Source organism: Zonotrichia albicollis, chromosome 34, assembly GCF_047830755.1.
Source record: "Zonotrichia albicollis isolate bZonAlb1 chromosome 34, bZonAlb1.hap1, whole genome shotgun sequence".
Classification (NCBI taxonomy): Eukaryota; Metazoa; Chordata; class Aves; order Passeriformes; family Passerellidae; genus Zonotrichia; species Zonotrichia albicollis.
Window position 1 is genome coordinate 2,416,353 of NC_133852.1, and position 20,850 is coordinate 2,437,202.

Sequence of the window (20,850 nt, forward strand, 5' to 3'; positions counted from 1 at the left end):
TGGGTGGTTTACTCCCTTTCTCTCCTTCCTCCCCCCTGGGGCCCCATAGTACACACCGTGTTCTCCTCCGCAGGCCAGCGGGTCGTTGTCTGTCCTCGCAGATGGCAAGTTGAGACAAGCGGAGCCCCACCAGGAAAAAATCCTGGGGCGCGCCATGGAGGTCCGTCTATCCCCCCTGCCCCCGCGGGGACAGAGAACTCCCGCCTTGGCTCGCCAAAATGTTTTGCGGAGAAAAGAAGAAACCTCACAACTTGTAAATGTTGTAAAGCCCGGTATGCTTTATTACAACGCGCGCCGGACGCAAGACTCTCCAAAAGGGCATGCATACCCCTGAAGATTTCAGACCTCCTTTTATCCCCCTTCCAAATGCATATGCACACAGTTTCACAATAAGTTCATACATATTCATCTTGCATGACACTTAGCACTAATTCTTCTTTATCGGAGGAATTCCTAGGTCGGGGGCAGATTGACCTCGTGGTTTTTCTGTTTTTCTTTCTCTGTCTCCTTGCTGTCTCTGGAACGCGGCCTCTCCTTCAGCTTTAGCTCCACAGACCCTTCACCTCTCCCAGACACTTCACCTAGTTCAGGATGGATCCTTACTCTGTCTCACTGGCTCCATGATGCTCCCCTCTGTCACAAGGGGCATCCGCGGCTCAGCTTTGGAGCCCTGCAAGATCCAAAGATTTTCCCCAAAAACACCAGCGCAAGGACCCCCAGAATATTTGGGCTGAGCTCCCACTCCCCAGGCACCTGCATGGAGCCCAAGTGACCGCTGTGACTCCATGGAATGTCCTGGAACAAACTGTCCCTGGTCAGACAGGGGTGCCCTGGAACACAGGTGCCACTGGAACACGGCCACTGTCCATGGAACCGAGTGTCCATGGTGACAGAGCCGGGCCCAATGGAACACTGGAGAACAGTGTTACCCAATGGAATCTCATGGAAGCAGGTGTCCATGGTGACAGAGCCATGGAACACTGGAGAACATTGTTACCCAATGGAATCTCATGGAAGCAGGTGTCCATAGTGACAGAGCCTGATGGAACACTGGAGAACATTGTTACCCATTAGAATCTCATGGAAGCAGGTGTCCATGGGGACAGAGCTGGGCCTGATGGAACCTACTGGAATACAGGAGAACATTTTTACCTGTTGGAACCCTGGCTGCTGATAATTTCGGACTTTCTGAGCTGACAGACACTGACCCCCAAGAGAACATTGCATTTGACCTGAGGCTGTAGAGAAGGCTTCCAAAATAGAATGACAGAACTGGGATTTTGGGTGTGGAGTTTGAATAGAAGGGTATAATATCACATGGTGGAAAACTTGGAGATGAAGGTTTTAGAATACAGTAATATATATAAAGCAAGATGGAGGTTTTGGGGTGGAGGCTGAATCTTTTTCTTTGTCTTCTTCTTCACCTTATTCTTCTTCCTCACCTTCTTCTTTTCCTTCTCCTTTTCCTTCTTCACATTCTTCTCCTCCTTTTGCCCCTTCTCCTTCTTCTCCTTCTCCTCCTCCTCCCTCTTCCTTCTCTTCCTCAGGTTTGGGTGGTATTGTGTAATTGAATAAAAAAGTCCCCATTGTCAGGCATGGGTGCTTGGTTATTGGGTTAAAAGTAAAAATAACTGAGGTATCATTTCTTAATTGGACAGTTTATCCTTAGAAGACCCTGTAGAGAGAGAGATGGGGCTCCATTTTTACCTTGTTAGCCAAGTGCTCACAGCTTGTGAGACTGTTCTAGAGACAAGGGCTAATGAACACCTGAGTGCAAACAAGAAATGCTGTCTTGTGATTTCATCCTGACCTTGGCAGAAAAGAAGCAAAAGAATTGACTGTTACTCCACGGAATCTCATGGAACCAGGTGTCCACTGTTTCACGGTGCAGCCTCAGAGAGTGGTGAGACCATTGTGTCACAATGGAATATCCTGAAACCAAGGCTCCCTTGTGATAAACCTGGGCTTTATGAAACCAAGGACACCGCTGGGATGCAATGGAATCTCAAGGAACCAAGGGTCAACTATGAACACATCAGCTTCTCAGGAAACCAAGGAAAACACTGTGACACAGAGAGGGACCTCGTGGGACACAGGAGACCATGGTGAAACCCTGGTGGAATCTCATGGAACCACATGCGAATTGTTCCAGGACACAGGAGACCATGGTGACACCGTGGAATCTCATGGAATCAAGTGCCCATGAGTTTCACGGCTCAGCCTCATGGAATGCTGGAGACCACTGTGTCCCAGTGGGAACACATGGAACAAAGGTTCCTTAGTGACACAGCAGGGCCTCATGGAATGCTGGAGATCATCCTGATGGAATGGAAACTCATGGAACCAAGGGTCCACTCTTTTGCTGTGTGGCCTCATGGAATGCTGGAGACCATTGTGGCACCATGGAAACGAATGGCAAAAAAGCTCCACTGTGACCCAGCAGGGCCTCATGGAACCAAGGACACCCCATGATACAATGGATCTCATGGAACCAAGGTCCAGTTGTGACAAAGCTAGGTCTCATGGAACCAAGGACACCCTGTGATGCAGTGGAATCTCTAGGATCCAAGGATCAATTGTCCACACATCAGGTTTTCATGAAACTAAGCACAACATTGTGATACAGTGGAATCTCATGGGAGCAAGGCTCTGCTTTGATCAAGTGGGGCCTTGTGGGACACAGGTGCCACTGGGACATTGTCAGGCCTGGTAGGAACAAGACACCACTGTGGCAGACCAAGGCCTCATGGAATTTAGGAGAGCACTGTGACACAATGGAACCTGATGGAACCAAGGGCCCATTGTGATACGGCAGGGTCTCATGGAACCCCTGTGCCACTGGGACATTGCCAAGGCTCGTGCAAGCAAGGTTCCACTGTGACAAAGGCAGGCCTCGTGGCACCCAGGAGACCATTGTGAGACATTGGAATGTCATGGAACCAAGGCCCCATAGTGACAAAGCACAGCCTCATGGAAGCCCAGTGCCACGGGGCCACCTCCAGCTTTGGTGGAAGCAAGTGTCCATTGTGACACAGCACAGTCTCAAAGCACAGGAGACCAGAGGGATGCCTTGGAATCTTGGGGAACCAAGTGTCAATTCTAAACACAGTGAGGACTCATGGAACCAAGGAGACCATTGTGACACTGCCCTTTGTCACAATGGGGCCATGCTTCTATGAGAATCCATGGGCCCACAATGTTCTCATGGGTTCCAAGAGGCCCCGCTGTGTCACAATGGCCCCTTGCTCCTACAAGGTACAGCACGGTCCCCGTTGCCCCTGGGTTCTGTGAGGCCAGGCTGCATTCACAACTGACACTTTCTTCCATGAGATTCTATTGCATCTCAGTGGTCCCCATGTTTCCATGAGATTCTGCTGTGTCACAGCAGACACTGGGTTCCACAAGAGCTTACATCAGCCTGTTGCATATTCACAGACCCTCATGCATATCCATAAACCACTTTACATATTCCAGGAACGATTTTACATGGCCCCTCCTTGGGTCTGTCTTTTCAAAGCATGTGTGTTTCTTGGCTGTGGTTTTGGCTCCTTCTCTTTATCACCTCCAGTTTTTGGGCCTTGGTCCACTCTGACTTCAGACGGGGAGTGCTGATGGTTGGCAGATCTGTACAGGTGTCCTCATCCTGTGTGCATTGGATGTTATCCCATCCAAGCAGGCAGTTTAACACAAGCACACCCCTATCAGCTATTTCACTACTATGTCTAAGCTCAATTAACAACAGAAATAAAAACTGTATCTTTACAAAAAAGTTACTGTAACATAACACATACAAAATCCATTTTAATATTTGCAAAAAGCCAATGTTATGATGTTTGTCTCTAACAGGGTGAAGGAGCCCTGGCCCAGGCTCTGGCCCTGGCAGACACAGGGACACTGTCGGAGGGTACCTGTCTCCCTGTGCCACCCCCAGGGCCCCGGCCCCCCATCCCCGTGTCAGGCTCTGGGGTCGATCTCGTGGAACATCCTCTGGGTGAGGCTGCGGGGCCGGGGGTGGGGGGACCTGGGGGGACAGGGGACCCTGCTGTGCACGAGCAGGGTTAGACTGCTCTGGGGGGAGCTGAGAGGGGGGCTGGGGCAGAGTGACCTCCCCAGTGACCTCACACAGCCCCTGTGATGTCACACAGCCCCTGTGACATCACACTGCTGCCTGTGATGTCACACTATCCCTGTGATGTCACACGGTCATCTGTGATGTCACACAGCCCATGTGATGTCACACAGCATCCTTGTGATGTCACAGAACCCCTCTGATGTCACAGGCTGCCTAAAATGTCACACACCCTCCTATGATTTCACACAAAACCTATGATTTCACATAACCACTCTGATATGTCACACAGCCTCCGTATGATGCCATTCAGCTGATATGTGATGTCACAGTCACCCTGTGAAGAGACAGCCTTGTTTTTGACATCACACAGCTGCTCTGTGATATCATACTCTATGTCACAACCCATATTGTGATGTCACAGAGCTGTCATCTATGACGTCACAGCTAGCTCTGTGATGTCACTCCCCCCTCAGTGCTGTTACAGAGCCCACTCTGTGCTGTCCTACAGCCCCTTGCTGACATGTTAACTGCTCTGTGCTGCTGTGACACAGCCCCCTTGGGGCCATCCCACAGCCCCTGCCAGTGCTGAGCCCCTGTGAGCTCTGTCTGTGCCCTGCAGGTGTCCCTGAGGGGCCCTGGCAGTGCCCCGGCCCTGCTGGGCTGTGCACAGGAGCTGCTCCTGGCCAGAGCTGTCTCTCTGCAGCGCTGCCCTTGCCAGGAGCTGCCTCTGGGCCAGGAGCCCAGCCCAGCTCAGCAGCACAGATACAGCACAGGGACTTTAATGAGCCTCTGGGGCTTTGGTGCTCTTTGCATCAGACCCAGTCCCTCACAGTGTGCTCAAAGAACTTCTCAAGAGCTCAAAGTGAGATTGTAACACTGAAGTTTCTTGTACTTTAAATAGATCCCGGTGGGGGACAGGACTGAGAAAGTGACCCCGGGTTCCACTTGGAGCAGAACACTGGAGATAGTAATGACAGGTGGGGACAAGCAAGGCAAAGGTGTCTCTGGTGCTGAGCACACCTGGATGTGTTTGAGGAATGCCAAGGGCCAAGGCCTGAGCCCCAGCCCCTGGCCAGGCAGATCCTGTCCCTCCCTCTTTGCTCAGGGCTCTTCCCGGGATGGGCACTGGCATGTGGGGATGTGCAATGGCAAGGGCAGGAGCATGGGGCGGCCCCTGCCAGGCTGCTGAGCAGGGGCAAGGAGGCAATGAAGCCCCAGCCCTGCAAGGGTCACTTGTCTCCTCCTCGTGGCCTCAGGCCCAGGCCCAGCAGCCATGGCCAAAGTGCTGCCCAAGGTGGCTCTGGCAGGGCTGTCTTGCAGCTGCTGCCCATCCCTGTGCCCTGTGCAGCCCAGGCTGTCCCACGGTGTCCCTGCCCTGCGCCTCTGTCCATGCAGGCTGTCGGCATCCCCAGGCTGCCCCACCTGGCTGGGCCCTTCCTTTGCTGACAGCTCTGCCTCCTGCCTGCCCCTGCCTGCCCACACAGAGCCTTGGGCTGCTCCAGGCTCCTGCTGGGAACTTGCTGCACCACAGCCCTGCCCTGCCAGGGAAATTCCTTTCTCCTGGTGCCAGTCTGGGCCTCCCCAGCTGCCCTTGGCATTGATTCTTTCTCTCTCTGGCTGTTTTCCACTATGTCAAAAGGATCCACCATCCCTGAAATCTCCCTTTAAACCCTCTCATGGCTCTGCTCCACTGTGCTCAGTCTCCACCCCACTGACCACAGAGCTCCTTTGTCCCTATACAGTGCTCATGTGCCCAAGGCCTCCAAACCCCTCTTTGGAACATCTCTGGGGCCTCTCCAAGGTGTTTCCAAATGAAAACATTCAGCTCATAGTCTAAGAAAATCACCAGAAGACAGGGCCAGCCTGACCTGTCTGTCCTGGCTACTTTTGTCTTGGAGCAATCCTTGGACTTACAGAATTTGGGAGGTTAAATTCGAATTTTAGCCATGGTCCCTGGACAAGAAGGCTGTTTCTTTTATATAGGAATGAAAGAACAGAGCTCCAGTGTTTCAGGCACAGGTGAGAGGTGACCATCAGAGGCCAAGGCCAGCCAGAGCTGGCAGGTTTTCTTTTGTGTTGTGAGATACCATTGCAAATAGGAATGTTTTTAGGGAGAGTACCAATTTTGGCAATGACCATCTGAAAAGTCAGAGAGTTCCAAAGCAAGGAAAGCATGGAGCCCCAGTGCTCCAGGAGCTGATGAAAGGCAGCCCTTAACATCCCAAGATCAGCCAGAGCTGTCAGGTGGCCCCTGGGAGGCCAAGCCAGCCAGAGCTGTTCCATGTTCCCTGGGTTCCATGGGGCCCCACAGTGTCCCAATGGTTCCTTGCTTCCATGAGGCCCTGAGGTGTCATAATGCCCCCTTGGGGACATGAGGCCATGAAGGGTCACAATGGTCTCCATGGTTCCATCAGGCCCCACAGAGCCATAATGGTGTCTGGCTCCATGGAGCCCCTCTGTGTCATCATGGCCCCTTGGTTCCATGGGCTCCAGTGGGGCCACAATGATCCCCTTGGTTCCATGTGGTCCCCACAGTGTCCCAGGGATCTCCATGGGAAGGAAAGAACCCAGCTCCACTGTTGCAGGGGCAGCCACCAGAGACCAAGGCCGGCCAGCCTTGATGGTACTGGCAGATTTTGCCTGGGCGCAACCCTTGGATATTCAGAATTTCAGAGGTGGAATCCCAATTTCAGACATGGACACTGAAGGAGAAGGATGGTTCTTTTCCATAGGAAGGAAAGCACAGAACACCAGTGGTGTTTCCGGGGCAGATGAATGGGGGCCATCAGAGGCCTAGGCCAGGCAGACCTCTCTGTCCTGGCAGCTTTTGTCTCAAAGCAACCCTTGGATATCGGGAATTTGGAAGGTGGAACGCCAAGTTTGGCCGTTTCTGCATAGATAAGGATGGTTCTTTTCCATAGGAAGGAAAGCACACAGCCCCAGTGTTTGGACAGCAGGGGAGAGGCACCCTCAGGAGCACAAGGGCAGCTACACCTGTCTGTCCTGGCAGCTTTCACTTGGGACAATCCTTGCAAGTACGGAGTTTTGAGCATGGAATCCCAATTTTGGCCATGGTCAAGATGGGTGTTTTTTTCCCATAGGAAAGTAAAGCACAAAGTCCAAGTGTTTTGGAAGAAGATGAGAGGTGGCCACCCTCAGCCAGATCTGTCTCTCCTGGCACCTTTTGTCGAGGGGGCATTGCTTGGACATTGGGCATTTGGGAGGTGGAATCTCAGTTTTGGCTATGGGCGCCTGGATAGGAAGAAGAGTTCTTTTTATTAGGAAGGAAAGCAGAGAGCCCCAGTGTTTCAGGGGCAGATGAGGGCCAGCCCTCAGCAAGCCAAGGCCAGCCAGACTTGTCAGTCCTGGCAGCTTTTGTCTGGGAGCTATCCTTGGATATAGGGAATTCCAGAGGCAGTTGCCCAATTTTGGCATGAGTGCCTGGTCGAGATGGATGTTTTATTCCCATAAGAAAGAAAAGCAGATGGTCCCAGGGTTTCAAAGGCAGATGAGAGGTGGCTCCAGGGAGCCAAGGCAGCCAGATCAGTCTCTCCTGGCAGATTTCATCTGGGAACAATCTGTGCATGTGAGGAAATTTGGAGAAGGAGTTTTGGCCATAGGGCCCTGGAGGAGGATCAGGACAGTTGTCTCCCATAGGAAGGAGAACCCAGAGCCCCAGTGCTTCAGGGGCAGATGAGGAGCAGCCCTTGACATGCCAAGGTCAACCAGACCTGTCCAGCAGCCCCCGGGAGGCCAAACCAGCCACACCTGCTCCCTGTGCCCTTGGTTCCATGGGGCTCCACAGTGTCCCAATGGTCTCCTTGATTCCAGGAGTCCCTGCAGTGTCACAGTGTTCTTCTTTCTTCTGCAGTGTCACAACGGCCCCTTGGCTTCCCTGAGCCCATGCAATGTCATCATGGCCCCTCCGCTCCCCATGGCCCCGCTGTGTCACAATGGCTCCTTGGTTCCATGGGCCCCACAGCTTCATCCTTGGCCCTTGGTTCCACAGGGGGCCTGAGTTTCACAATGGTCCCCTCTGACTCCGTGAGGCACCAGAGTGTCACAATGGTCTCTTTGCTCCCATGAGGTTCCATAGTGCCACCGTGGTGTCCTTGGATCTGCATTGTCACAATGGCCCTTGGTTCCATGAGTTTCTGGACTGTCAGCAATGGTTTCTTTGCTCCAGAGGGGCTTTGATGTGTCACAAGGGCTCCGTGGTTGGAGTTTGTGTCTCATCCACACTGGAACCCCAGCAGTTGGTAGCCATGTGCATTTCTTTCCATAGAGCTTGTGCCCTCCTTTCTATCATCTCCTTCTAATGCTCCTGATATGGAACATTTTTTGATACCTCAACAACTGAAGTGTTTAAACGTTTCCAGGTGCAACGGGCTGAGTTAATGAAATTACGGCTATTGTGTTTTATGTTGAATTGCATGTTTCATTAAATATTTTTCCAAAGTTTCTTGATTTTCTGTACTTTCCCAGTAAAATTTTGTGTCATTTTGACCTCTTGAGAAGATATGGTTGGTGTTTCTCCTGCGCACCAAACTCCAGTAAAGGAACCCTTGGTTACTGTGAGAAATGACTGCTGACTTTCATAATTTTAAAAGGTTTATTCAACCCTAACACAAATGCCAAGAAAAGGACTAAATAAGGAAGAACAGGCCTGGGAACTCCTCTCATGGCTGCCTATCACGTGCCTGGCTCGTCCTCAAGACGGATGCTTCGCCTTTTATACCTCAGGGATTGCATCAGCCAACCCTGGCCCCTCCCACAGTCTGTCAGTCAACTCTTCTTTGCTGTTTATTGGTGGAGTCTGCTTTCCTGCAGCTTGATTGGAAGGTCAGGTGCTGTCTTGCCACGCCCCCTTCCCGAGGAACAAGTTTTTGTACTCGCCTTCCTTCCACCTGTCCTGGATGGCTCAGGCTGTCTGATGGAAATAATAAGGGGGAAAGGGGACTGTGGGGAGAATAGAGGACATCTAACCAACAGACTGCAAAAACATAATCACACATCAATAAAGCTTCTCTTAATATTCACACAGCATTCATGCCTTAATTGTGAGAGCCAATCATCTCATTACCCATCTATAACACAAAGGGACCTAAAACCACCGTTAAAAGGTAAAATTACCCAAAGAGGACTAAAATCCACTCATATGGGCCTAAAATCAGCCAAAGGGATCTAAAATCCACCCTAAAACTGCCCAGTTTATCCTAAAATCACTCAAACAGGCCCAAACCCCACTCAAATCGGCTTGTAACATCCAAAGGGATCTAAAATCCACCCTCAAACCCACCAGATTTGGCCTAAAATCAGCCAAAGAGGCCTAAGATCCACCCTAAAAGTTGAAATTCCTGCAAGGGATCTGAAACCCATGCTAAACCTGCCCAGTTTGGCCTAAAATCACCCAAATGGACCTAAATTCTCAGGAACAAGACCAAACCCAGCAGCAGAACCAGCACCAGCAGCAAGACTGAGACCAACACTGGAACTGGGATTGGCAGCGCTACAGGACTGGCACCAGGACTAGGACCGAGACCCAGACCAGAACCAGCACCAGAACTGGCACTGGGACCAAGCCTGACACTGGGACCGGCACCAGGAGCGCTTTGGGACTGGGACTGGCACTGGCAGCACTCCAGGACTGGGATCAGGATCGAGACTGGGACCCGGCACCTGCACCGGGACTGCTCTGGGACCGGGACCAGGACCGTGACTGGGAGCCCTCCAGGACTGATACCGAGACCGTCACCGGAACCAGCACCAAGACTGGCAGCGCTCTGGGACCGGGACCGAGACTGAGATTGGCACTGGGAGCACTCTGGGACCAAGACCGGCACCAGCAGCAGCACTGGGTCCAGAACTGCTCTGAGACCGAGACTGAGACCGGGACCGGCACCGCTCTGCAATTGAGATTGACACAAGAACCAGAATCAGCACTGGGAGTGCTCCGGGACTGAGACAGAGACCAAGGCTGGCACTGGGACCGGGATCAGCACCAGGATCACTCTGAGACTGGCACCAGGACTGGAAATAGGATCAGAAATAGGATTGGCACTGGGATCCCTCCTGAACCTCTGTGTTCATCCCGGGGAGCATTGGCTGCACCCCCGGGCAGGATGGGGAGGGACCCCTGGGCAGGACGGGACCCCCTTGGTTCACATTGATCCGGTGCAGCCATCCCGGTCCATATGGTCCAGTTTGGATGATCCCAATGTCTGCTCCTAATGTTTATGGTCCCAGCCTGTGAAAACCTGGTCCACGTGATCCCAGTCTGTACAATCCTAACCTATACAATCCCAACCCATAGAATCCCAGTCCACATGATCCCAGTCTGTATGGTCCTGATCCATATGGTCCCAGTCTGTGAAATCCCAGTCCACATGATCCCAGTCTGTATGATCGTGATCCATATGATGCCAGTTTGTATGATCCCAGTCTTTATGGTCCTGATCCATATGGTCCCAGTCTGTGCAGTCCCCGTCTGTGGGATCCCAGTCCACATGACCCCAGTGGTGCCAAAACCTCGGGACCGATTAGCGCCCGGGGTTCAGGGATCGCCTGGTCGAGGGACCAGCGGCTGGACAGCTGGCCTCGTGCAGGGGGGGGGACGCCCCCGGACCAGCGAGGAGTATGGACGCTATCACGAAGGTCGTAAGTCAGATCCACGCGCCATGGGGTATCGAGTGTAAGCTTAAAGATTTATGCCTTGCAATACCGAGACTGATTAAGCTTGGGGCTATAGAAACCCCAGTAGACATTCTCCATCCGGAGATCTGGGATAATTGCACAAAGGCTGTGGCTGAGGAAACCATGTCCTCAGGCTCAGGGAAAGACCTCAAATCGTGGGGCAGAGTTATCCAGGCTTTGCAAAAAGCTTGGCAAGAGCAAGAAACCTGAAAAGCCGCGCGAACTTGTTTATTAGCCACGCCGCAGTTGGGGGTAGGGGCAGCGACGCAAACCACGGAGGACTTTGACCCGGTCGGGCGCGCAGAGTCGTGAACGCTGGAACCCCCTCAGCGAACGGACTCATCATCGGGGGGGGAGCACGCGCAGGCGTTTTGGCAGGGGCTAGCAGAGGAGGTGCGGAATGCTGCTATAATATCGGACCCCGAAGCGGTTGATAAAAAGGCACCCCCGCCATATGCGTTTGAAAAATGGCGCTGGAGTGCGTGAGCACATCTGGAAGAAAAACACGGGGGGTAGAAATGCAGAAGGCTCGCTGAACAACGTAAGCGTGGGTGAGCGGGGAGGAGGGGCGGCCCCCAAGAAGGAGCGTAAGACCAATCAGAGCGCTCAATTCACATTAGGTCCTTATAGGGCAAGGACCTCCCCCAGCAGGAGGTGGGGGGAGCCCAGGGGGAGGAAACGGCCCGACCCCCGCAAGAAGGGGCGGGGTCAGAGCCTGAGAAAACGGCTGAGCAGCCCGGAAATGGCCAGCCAGTCGACTTACAGCTCGGACTCTGACTTGAGCTTGGACGGGCTCGAAAGGTGGTCGGAGGATTCCGACATGCATTCGGGTTTTAACAAAAAGAGAGTAGCGGCATATAAGATCACTAGCCGCAGCGCTCCTGCGTGAGTTAAGGGGGTATCAGAGAAAGATTGAACCCCGGTTACAGACTGGTGGAAAATAAAAATGGCTTGCGCGGACTGGGCTCCGTCTGCCACGCTGGTGTTCCAGGTCCATGGGGGGAGGGGGGGCAGGCGGGAACCAAAGAACCTACTCCTGGTAAACTCGAAAGACGTACAGGCAATTGTTAAAGTGATGGCAGACAGGGGGATTAATTCTGCCATGGTTTCCACGCTCATTGACAGCGTTTTTGGAGGCGATTATATGCTTCCCTTTGATATCAAACAGACTTGCAGGCTGATTTTCGATGGGGCGGGGATGATAGTTTTTAAACAGGAATGGGAGGACAACTGTGTAAAGCAGCTAGCCTTAGTAATAGGGGCAGACCATCCACTGCATGGCTCCAGCATACAGAGGCTAATGGGCACAGACCCCACTATGATCACCCCCCAGGCTCAGGCTGAGGGCCTGCAGGCCCATGAGGTTATGACAACAACCCGTGCTGCCCGAGAAGCCATCCGTGTTGCTTCCAAAGTAATAGCCAAACCATCGCCATGGTCCACTATAAAGCAGAGTGAGAGTGAGAGCTTCACTCAGCTTGTGGACCGCCTTCAGGCAGCATTAGATTCCTCTGCATTACCCTCAGAGGCGAAGGGTCCTGTGCTAGCAGACTGCCTATGCCAGCAATGCAACTCAGCCACCAAAGACATTTTAAGATCACTGCCACCTGGGTCCAATGTTGCTGCCATGATCAGACATGTTGCAAAGGAAGAACACCTAGCTCCCATCCAAGCAGCAGTTCACACTGCAATAACCAGTGTGATGGCATGCTTCAAGTCTGGCTAGGCAGACCACGTGGCAGTAAACTGCCCCCAGTCAGGACGCCCACCAGCAGCTGCTCCACCACGCCAGGGGAAACTTAGGGGACCATGCTGGGCATGTGGAAGGAAGGGGCATTTAGCTAAGGAACGCAGATCCAGGCCTCAGGGAAACAGGAGAGGGAGTGGGCAGCTGGGCCGTACCCAGCCTCCTCCCACCTGGAACATGAAGCGGCCCAGCTACAACAACTCTCAATGGGGCACAGGGCTTCCATGCCCACCACCCCCTGAAGAAATGACCAACTTCGTTGCCCAACCAATGGCTCAATCAAACCCATCTGTACCTCAGAAATACCAAGAACAGCTCCCTGGGCCCCTGGGTGGCTTTGGCCATGAAAGCAGGGGAACGAGACCCATGGGTGGCCTTCGCCACGAAGGTGGGCAAGCACCCACTGATCGTGTGGGCAGTGTGTTGTCTCCACAACAGCTCCGATGACTTGGCCATCTGCCTTCCCTTTTGGGTGGACACAGGATCAGATGTCACCGTCATCCCAGACATACACTGGCCTCTACCATGGAAGCTAGAAGAAGCCCCCATGGTGGGCGGAGTTGGAGGGCTGTCCCGAGCCCACAAAAGCACCCAACCAGTAGCAAGAACCCTCTGCACCGAGAGAGGACCAGGAAGAACTATCACCCTCACTACATATGTTATGTCGGATTGCCCACCCTTGTTGGGGAGGGATGCCTTAGCCCTGCTGGACGTTAGGGTGACAAATTTATTCTAAGGGCCACTGGCGCATACCTGCCATTGCCCATCAAGCTGACTTGGAAATCAGTCGATCCGGTGTGGATCAAGCAGTGGCCCTTGTCAACGCCTCGAATGACTGCTCTCATTGAGCTAGCCATGAGTTACACAAGAATCATATAGAACCGTCCACGAGCCCATGGAACACCCCAATCTTCGCAATACCTAAGCGGTCTGGTGAAGGCTTTCATCTCCTGCACAACCTGCGGGAAGTGAACAAGAGAATCCAGCCCAAGGGCCCCGTACAAACTTCGCTGCCCATGAACTCGATGATACCGAGAGGACAACCCTGTGCAGTGCTTGACATCCAAGACTGCTTCTTTTCTATTCCCCTGCACGAAGATGACAAGGAGTGGTTCACCTTTTTCATCGCCTTTCCAAACAGCCAGCGGCCCAACCTACGCTTCCAGTGGAGAATGTTACCCCAAGGAATGGTCAACTCTCCCACCATCTGCCAGATCACAGTGGACCAAGCGCTAGCACCAGTCCGGCAGAGCAATCCAACTGTGACCATCATGCAGTACATGGACAACACCCCGATCGCCGCGCCATCCACGAGACAAGTAGACCAGCTGGTATCAACCATCTCCAAGACCTTAAAGACAAATGGCTTCGAGGTAGTGAGTGCGAAAATAAAAAAGGGACCATGCGTGACCTTCCTAGGAGTGGGAATCACAAGCTCCTACATAACTCCTCCCCAGATGAAAATCCACCGAGACATCAAGACACTCCACAATGTGCAGCAACTAGTAGGGTCCTTACAGTGGCTCCGCAACATCGTCCTGATTCCTCCCGAGGTCATGGACCCTCTAAATTTCCTCTTGAAAGGAAAGAACCCATGGGAGCAGAAAACCCTGACACTGGAAGCGATAAGCTCACTCAACTTCATCGAATGCCAGATGTCAGAGAGCATGCTTACCAGCTGGGAATTGAGTACACCAGTTGATCTGTATGTCCACTATACAAAAAAGGGGGGAGTGCAAGCCTTAGACCAAGGACTCCCCGACAAGGCCCAACCGATACTATGGGTGGTCTTGGGGAAACCGTCACGTGCCTTTTCCCCGGGAGTCAAGTGCCTCAGCAGCCTCATCATGAAAGGCAGGAAACTCGCCCTAAGACATCTGGGCATCGAACCTTCCAAGATACACTTGCCCTTCTGCAAACAGCTCTCCGCGCAGTCAACAACAATATCAGAATATCTAGCCATGGCCCTTGCAGGCTTTGGAGGAGAGATTTGCTACACGGAAAAACCCCCTTGGACTCGGCTGCTCACGGTCATTGACATCGACCTCCCACCAAAGGTAATCGACCGACCGCAGGCAGGACTAACCATCTTCACGGACGCATCATCGCAGACCTCCACCGCAGCAGCAGTATGGCAGTCAGGAGAACAGTGGCAATGTGTCAAGACAACCGACCCCATGGTTTCGGCCCAACAGCTTGAAGCAGCAGCCGTAGTGCTAGCGTGTGGACTGTTCCCAGAAGAACACCTTAACATTATGACTGATTTCATATTTGTGGCCAAGTTCTGCCTAGCCATGTCCAGACCAGGTGTGTCAGTGTCCACAGTGGCAACTGATGCTGGAGGAAGCACTCTATTCACGGAAAGGCACCATATCAGTCATCCACGTCAACAGCCATGACCCGATCAAAGGATTCTACCAAATTGGCAACGACAAGGCTGACGCCACTGCAAAAGGCATATGGACACTGAAAGAAGCTCGTCAGTTGCATGAATCCCTTCACATCGGAGCTAAAGCGCTTGCGAAAAGGTGCGGGATTTCTACTGTGAATGCAAAGCAAATCGTCGCCACGTGCCCCCACTGCCAGAAGTCGCCACTGTGGTCAAGTGGCGTCAACCCCCGAGGCCTCAAAGCCTCAGAAATATAGCAAACAGACTTTACCCAATGCCAGCTGTTGAGACCCCGAGCGGGGCTTGCAGTTACCGTAGATACGTACAGTGGCATGATTGTGGCCACACAGCATCTCAAGACCGATTCCAAAGTGACCATCCAACATTGGCTAACAGCCATGGTATGGCTTGGGGTTCCAAAACAAATCAAAACAGACAACGGCTCAAACTTCATCTCAAAGACGGTCCAAGCATTTGTCTCGAAATGGAACATCGCCTTGGTACATGGCATCCCATACAACAGCACCGGACAAGCCATCGTCAAAAGAGCAAACCAGACTCGGAAAACTAAGCTGGAAGTACTAGCAAAGACAGAAGGCTTCACCAATGCCATTCCCCCGAGTGACCAGGCACGCATACTAGCAACTGCGCTGCTAGAGTTAAATCAATTCCCTAGGGGGGATGAAACAAACAGTCCTGCCCAGAGACACTGGGCCACTTGAGCACTAGAGGAAGGCCCACGGGTTGTGATCAAAACTGAACTAGGGGAGTGGGAACAAGGTTGGAGACTAGTGCTCACGGGGCGGGGATATGCGGCCGTTAAAAAAGATGGGGACATTAAATGGTGTCCACTCAAATCTATTACACCAGACCTTCTAAGTGAAACTCATGAGAATTGTGAGACTTTGTTTGCAGGACTGGTCATTGTACGCCCCCACAACCCATATGCCCCACTACCGGAAAAGAGAGAGAGACCACTGAGCAGGTCATCACCTGAGAAGCTTGCACCATCAAAATCAAAGCAGCAACGGTATCTCTGTGTGATCTTGTTTCTAGGGTTAGTAGGCGGAGGACAGGCAGACACAAAACATTACCCTCACCAGCCATTCAGGTGGGTTCTATGCCATCTCTCAGGTGAAGGGGTCGTCAAAGAAATTGTTACAGCCGACACTCCATCTTTCGAGTTCAGGCTAAAAGACATGTTTCCCTTGCATACAGGGCACCCGAGATTTCAGGAGACGACATTATTTCAGACCTACTGGTGTCCTGCTTCCAACCCAGGAAAAAGTTATTGTAATTACCCAGGGTGTGGATATTGGGGTTGTGAAACTATTGTGAAAAGCAATAGATGGAAACCACAACAGCCTGATAAGTTCCTGCAAATTAAGTATACTCCCCATGGCTGCCTCGAACCAAAATTTGATATGGAGGTATTGGAATATGAATCCCAATATTACCAGGTATATTGTGCATGGGCCAGTCTGACCCTTGCTGCTGGGCCAAAGGCGGCAGCTGGAGTGTATCACCCCAGAGACACCTTTAGCTTGCTGGTGGTTGCAGCTAGGCAGCCGAACAAGTCCAGGCTTGTTACGAACTCCGTTTACCTCAGGAAGAATGCTTCAGGCGAAGGTGAAGACAAAGGAGATGGATTCTGCTGGAGGGTTATATCCAGAGTTTTATTCCATGGTCACAGAGGTCTGAATGTAAGTAACAGCTCCAACAGAATAGCGACCGCATGGGCTGATTCACATTTTAACCTCCTGGGGCAGGGGGAGGGGAGGGCACAGGTGAGCCACCAACCAGGTGGGAGGGGCGGGGTCGCAGGGCAGGATGACACCCAGACAGACCAATGACCTTTGGGCCTGAGGGGCATCCTTTGAAAGTGAAGAACCACACGACACTTTGCTGGAATGTTAAGCCTGATTGACAGCCCAGTAGGGGGCGAGGGGGGAAGGGGAAGAGGGGTATTGGCACACCTGGGGAAAGGACCCGGAAGTTTAAAAGAGGCTATAACAACACACTGCAACATGGAGGGGTATGTGCTTTCGCCCCAAGGCAGAAAACAGCACACCTGCACAGGCTATATAATGACAATCCTGCAGCCGACCCATGAGGGCTGGGCCACGGGCAAAGTGTGGACAGCGTTTGTTCATCTCTCTCACCACATCTGGACGAACATACAAATTATCAGACTCCCAGCTCCAATATCCCAATCAGTTGGACCCAATCCGGTTCTAGCAATGAGTAGACCCAGGAAGGGGATCACAGCTAACGGTAGTCCTAGCCACAAAACACAGATGCCAAAACTTACCTCCCCATCCGATCCCTTAGCCAAATCAACCCCCTCCAATCCATTCTTAACCATGTTAAATGCTACCTTCTTATCATTAAACCAATCCAACCCAAACTTCACAGAATCATGCTGGTTATGCTATGATGCACCACCCCCTTTTTACGAAGGTGTTGCCCTCAATCTCCCATTCATCTTCTCAAAGTCAGACAATCCACGCCAATGCAGATGGGACACTCCCCGGAGAGGCATTACCCTAAGTCAGGTTACAGGCCAAGGCAAATGCTTTGGCAATGCAACCTTGGCAAAGCAGATGGGCAACGTCTGCCGGGAATTCATCAAACTTAAGGGAGGGAAGTTCCAGTGGGTGATCCTAGCTGCATTGGGAATGTGGGTCTGTCAACGATCCAGGGTAAGCCCATGTGTACTCCTTGACAAATTCGATCATTCTACTGACTTTTGCATCCAAGTTCTAATTGTCCCCAGAGTCCTGTATCGCCAGGAAGAAGAGGTGTACCGCTTGTTCGAGGAACCCGACTGGCTCCACAAACGAGAAGTGATAACAGGCATCACCATCACAATGCTCCTCGGTTTAGGAGCTACCGGCTCTGCCACAGGCATCTCAGCCCTTGCAACACAACATCAAGGACTGGCACAACTGCAGATGACTGTTGACGAGGACTTGCAGAGGATCGAGAAATCCATCGCTTCCCTAGAAAAATCCTTTTCCTCGCTCTCAGAGGTTGTCCTCCAAAACAGGTGAGGACTGAACCTCTTGTTCATGCAGCAAGGAGGCCTGTGTGCTGCCTTGAGAGAGGAATGCTGCTTTTATGTGGACCACATGGGAGTCGTCAGAGACTCCATGGCCGAACTGAGAAACCGACTAAACCTAAGAAAAATGGACAGAGAAGCTCAACAAGGCTGGTTCGAGTAGTGGTTCAACCGGTCCCCATGGCTCACCACCCTGATTTCTACCCTAATAGGCCCACTCACTATAATCTTACTAACCCTAATCTTCGGGCCTTGCATATTAAACAAACTGGTGCTATTTGTTAAAAGGCGTTTAGAAACGGTTAACATTATGTTTGTTGAGCGCCAACAATTATTTAAGGCGTACCAGTTACTAATACACTTACAATTTTATACTAATTTTACTAACCCACGAAATTTTGAAACCTCTACATTTTATAACTTTATACGATTTTTACTAATCATGAGGGAGGGGGGAAATGTGGAAAGCCAAGGATCTGTGTGCGGAAGAATTCGGGCTGTACGGTCAGTCAGGACTTCCCCCCACCCCTGCAGTCAGACCTTTGCTCTGTACCTGGCCGCACCCACCCGGACATGAGCAGAAGGAAATGACACTGACTGCCCAAGCTATAAAGGATCCCTGTGACCCCTCAGTAAACGCCATTTGCTGTCCACCACATTGGTGTCAGGAGCACATGGACCGAGTGACCCTGGGGTTTGGGCCACCATGCCGGACTAAGAACCAGGTCGCTACGCCTTGAGAAGACAACACCCCAGTCTGTATGGTCCTGCACGGCACACACCCCAAGGGTCTGGAATTCCAGTTTCCAGCCAGGAAAAGATGTTCCTGCCCTTGAAGGCAAAGCCCTTAAGAAGGGACCGAAAGCCAAGTGGAGCAAGATCCTACAGTGACATTTCACTGCCAGCCTTCAGAACTTCACCCATGGCTGCTGTAGCTCCTGCACTGGGAATTAAATCAGGGCAGGGTCTTTGGTGGCAGCTGCCCTGGCTCAAGGGAGGCACTGAGAGAGAAACAGAGCAGGCAAAGAGAGGCAGGAGAGAAAGGAGGACACAAACACAATCAGCTGAGAAGATGGCACTCTGCAAACAGAACTGGAACTGACTGAAAATGAATGGGACAGAAATCACTAACTCTGAAAGTTTTATTTACTATCAAATGTATCCAACCCAGCCAGCCCCACACAATCCCCACCCCCACCGCTCCAAACTGGGATCCCACTTCTCCCAGTCTCCTCCCAACCCCATCTCACTCTGGTGGCTGTGGAATGGAGTGAGTTTGGCATGGGGTTGGGTTTTCTAGTGTGGGAACAAGGCATTTTGAAGTGGGATTGAGCCTGTATGAATGAAATTCAGTTATTTGGCATGGGATTCAGTTGTTTTGAGGTGACCCTCTTGGCTTTTGGAGTGCAAACAGATGGAGAACACTGTGCAAAATCTCCCCTCACAGACGCACAAATCCTCCAGAATATTGTCCCCAAAACATCAATTCCCCCTTCAAAACTTCTGAAATTTTGGGACTTTAGACATCTTTGATCACGTTATTTCATTTAACCCTGTTTGGGCTGTTTCTAAGGGATGAAGATGAAGCAGAAGAAAATTAAGGTCAAACCAAAAGTAGAAGCAGCCAGGTGTGTTGCCAACATGGATCACAGGGAATGTGAGTGACCAGGGCTGTGCCCAAAGTGCCTCCTCCAGTGGGGGATGGAGCTGGAGCAGCACACGAAGCTCTTCCTGCACTTGGGGCACTCGCAGGGCTTCCCTTACTGATGCCTCCGTTGGTGTTTGTTCAAGTGAGAGTTCTGTGAGAAGCTCTTCCCACACTGGGGACACTCATAGGGCCTCTCTCCAGTGTGGATGCGCCGGTGTCTGATGAGGGTGCAGTTGTCCCTGAACCCCTTCCCGCACTCAGGGCATTGGAAGGGCCTCTCCTCTGTGTGAATCCAAAAGTGCTGGAGGAGATGGGAGGTGGTCTGAAACCTCTTCCTGCATTTATCACACTCGTACAGCCTCTCCCCAGTGTGGATGCGCCGGTGCTTGATGAGGGTGGAGTTGTCCCTGAACCCCTTCCTGCAGTCAGGGCACTGGAAGGGCCTCTCCTCTGTGTGAGTCTGATAGTGGCGGAGGAGATTGGAGCTGGTCAGAAACCTCTTCCCACACTCCCCACAGTTGTACAGCCTCTCCCCAGTGTGGGTCCTCTGGTGCTTGCTAAGGTCAGACCTGCAGCTGAAGCTCTTTCCACACTCCCCACACTCATAGGGCCTCTCCCCAGTGTGGATCCTCTGATGCAGGATAAGGTGGGAGCTCTGGTTGAAGCTCTTTCCACAGACCCCACACTCATAGGGCTTCTCCCCAGTGTGGATCCTCTGGTGCGTGATCAGTTGGGAGCTCCAGCTGAAGCTCTTCCCACACTCTGAACACTCATAGGGCCGTTCCCCATTGTGGAACCTCTGATGGACGATCAGGCTGGAGCTCCTCCTGAAGCTCTTCCCACACTCCCCACACTCATAGGGCCAGTCCCCAGTGTGGGTCCTCTGGTGCTGGATCAGCCTGCAGTTCCACCTGAAGCTCTTCCCACACTCCACGCACGTGTGGGGCTTCTCCTCATCATGGAGCTGCTCATGGAGCACCAGCTCCGAGCTCTGGCTCGATTTCCACCTGCCTTCCTGGCCCAGGCTGGCTCTTTCCCCCTCAGATCCCTGCCAGCTGCGTTTGCAGCGCCTCCTCGTGTGGCATCTCTGGCGCTTTTCCTCCCCGTTGGCTTCCTGCGCCGTGGAGCCGCTCAAAACGGCCTCTGCCACCAGGTTCTGCCGCGGGCATTTGTCCTCCCTGCTCTCCATGCTCAGCTCCTGCTCTGCGGGAGGAAGGACAAGGACAGGATGGGATTTGCC

The 20,850-nt window shown here is 52.4% G+C and overlaps 1 protein-coding gene across 1 annotated transcript in view; it reads right to left on the minus strand.

The window, feature by feature from the left end:
- Positions 1 to 381: 381 nt before the first annotated feature.
- LOC102065258 (uncharacterized) overlaps positions 382 to 20,850 on the minus strand; it is a 78,410-nt gene continuing 57,941 nt past the window's right edge. The window contains 1 exon segment of the mRNA XM_074531056.1: positions 382 to 20,813. Within this exon segment, the coding sequence (XP_074387157.1) occupies positions 19,609 to 20,813 (1,205 nt within the window). The 3' untranslated portion in view covers positions 382 to 19,608.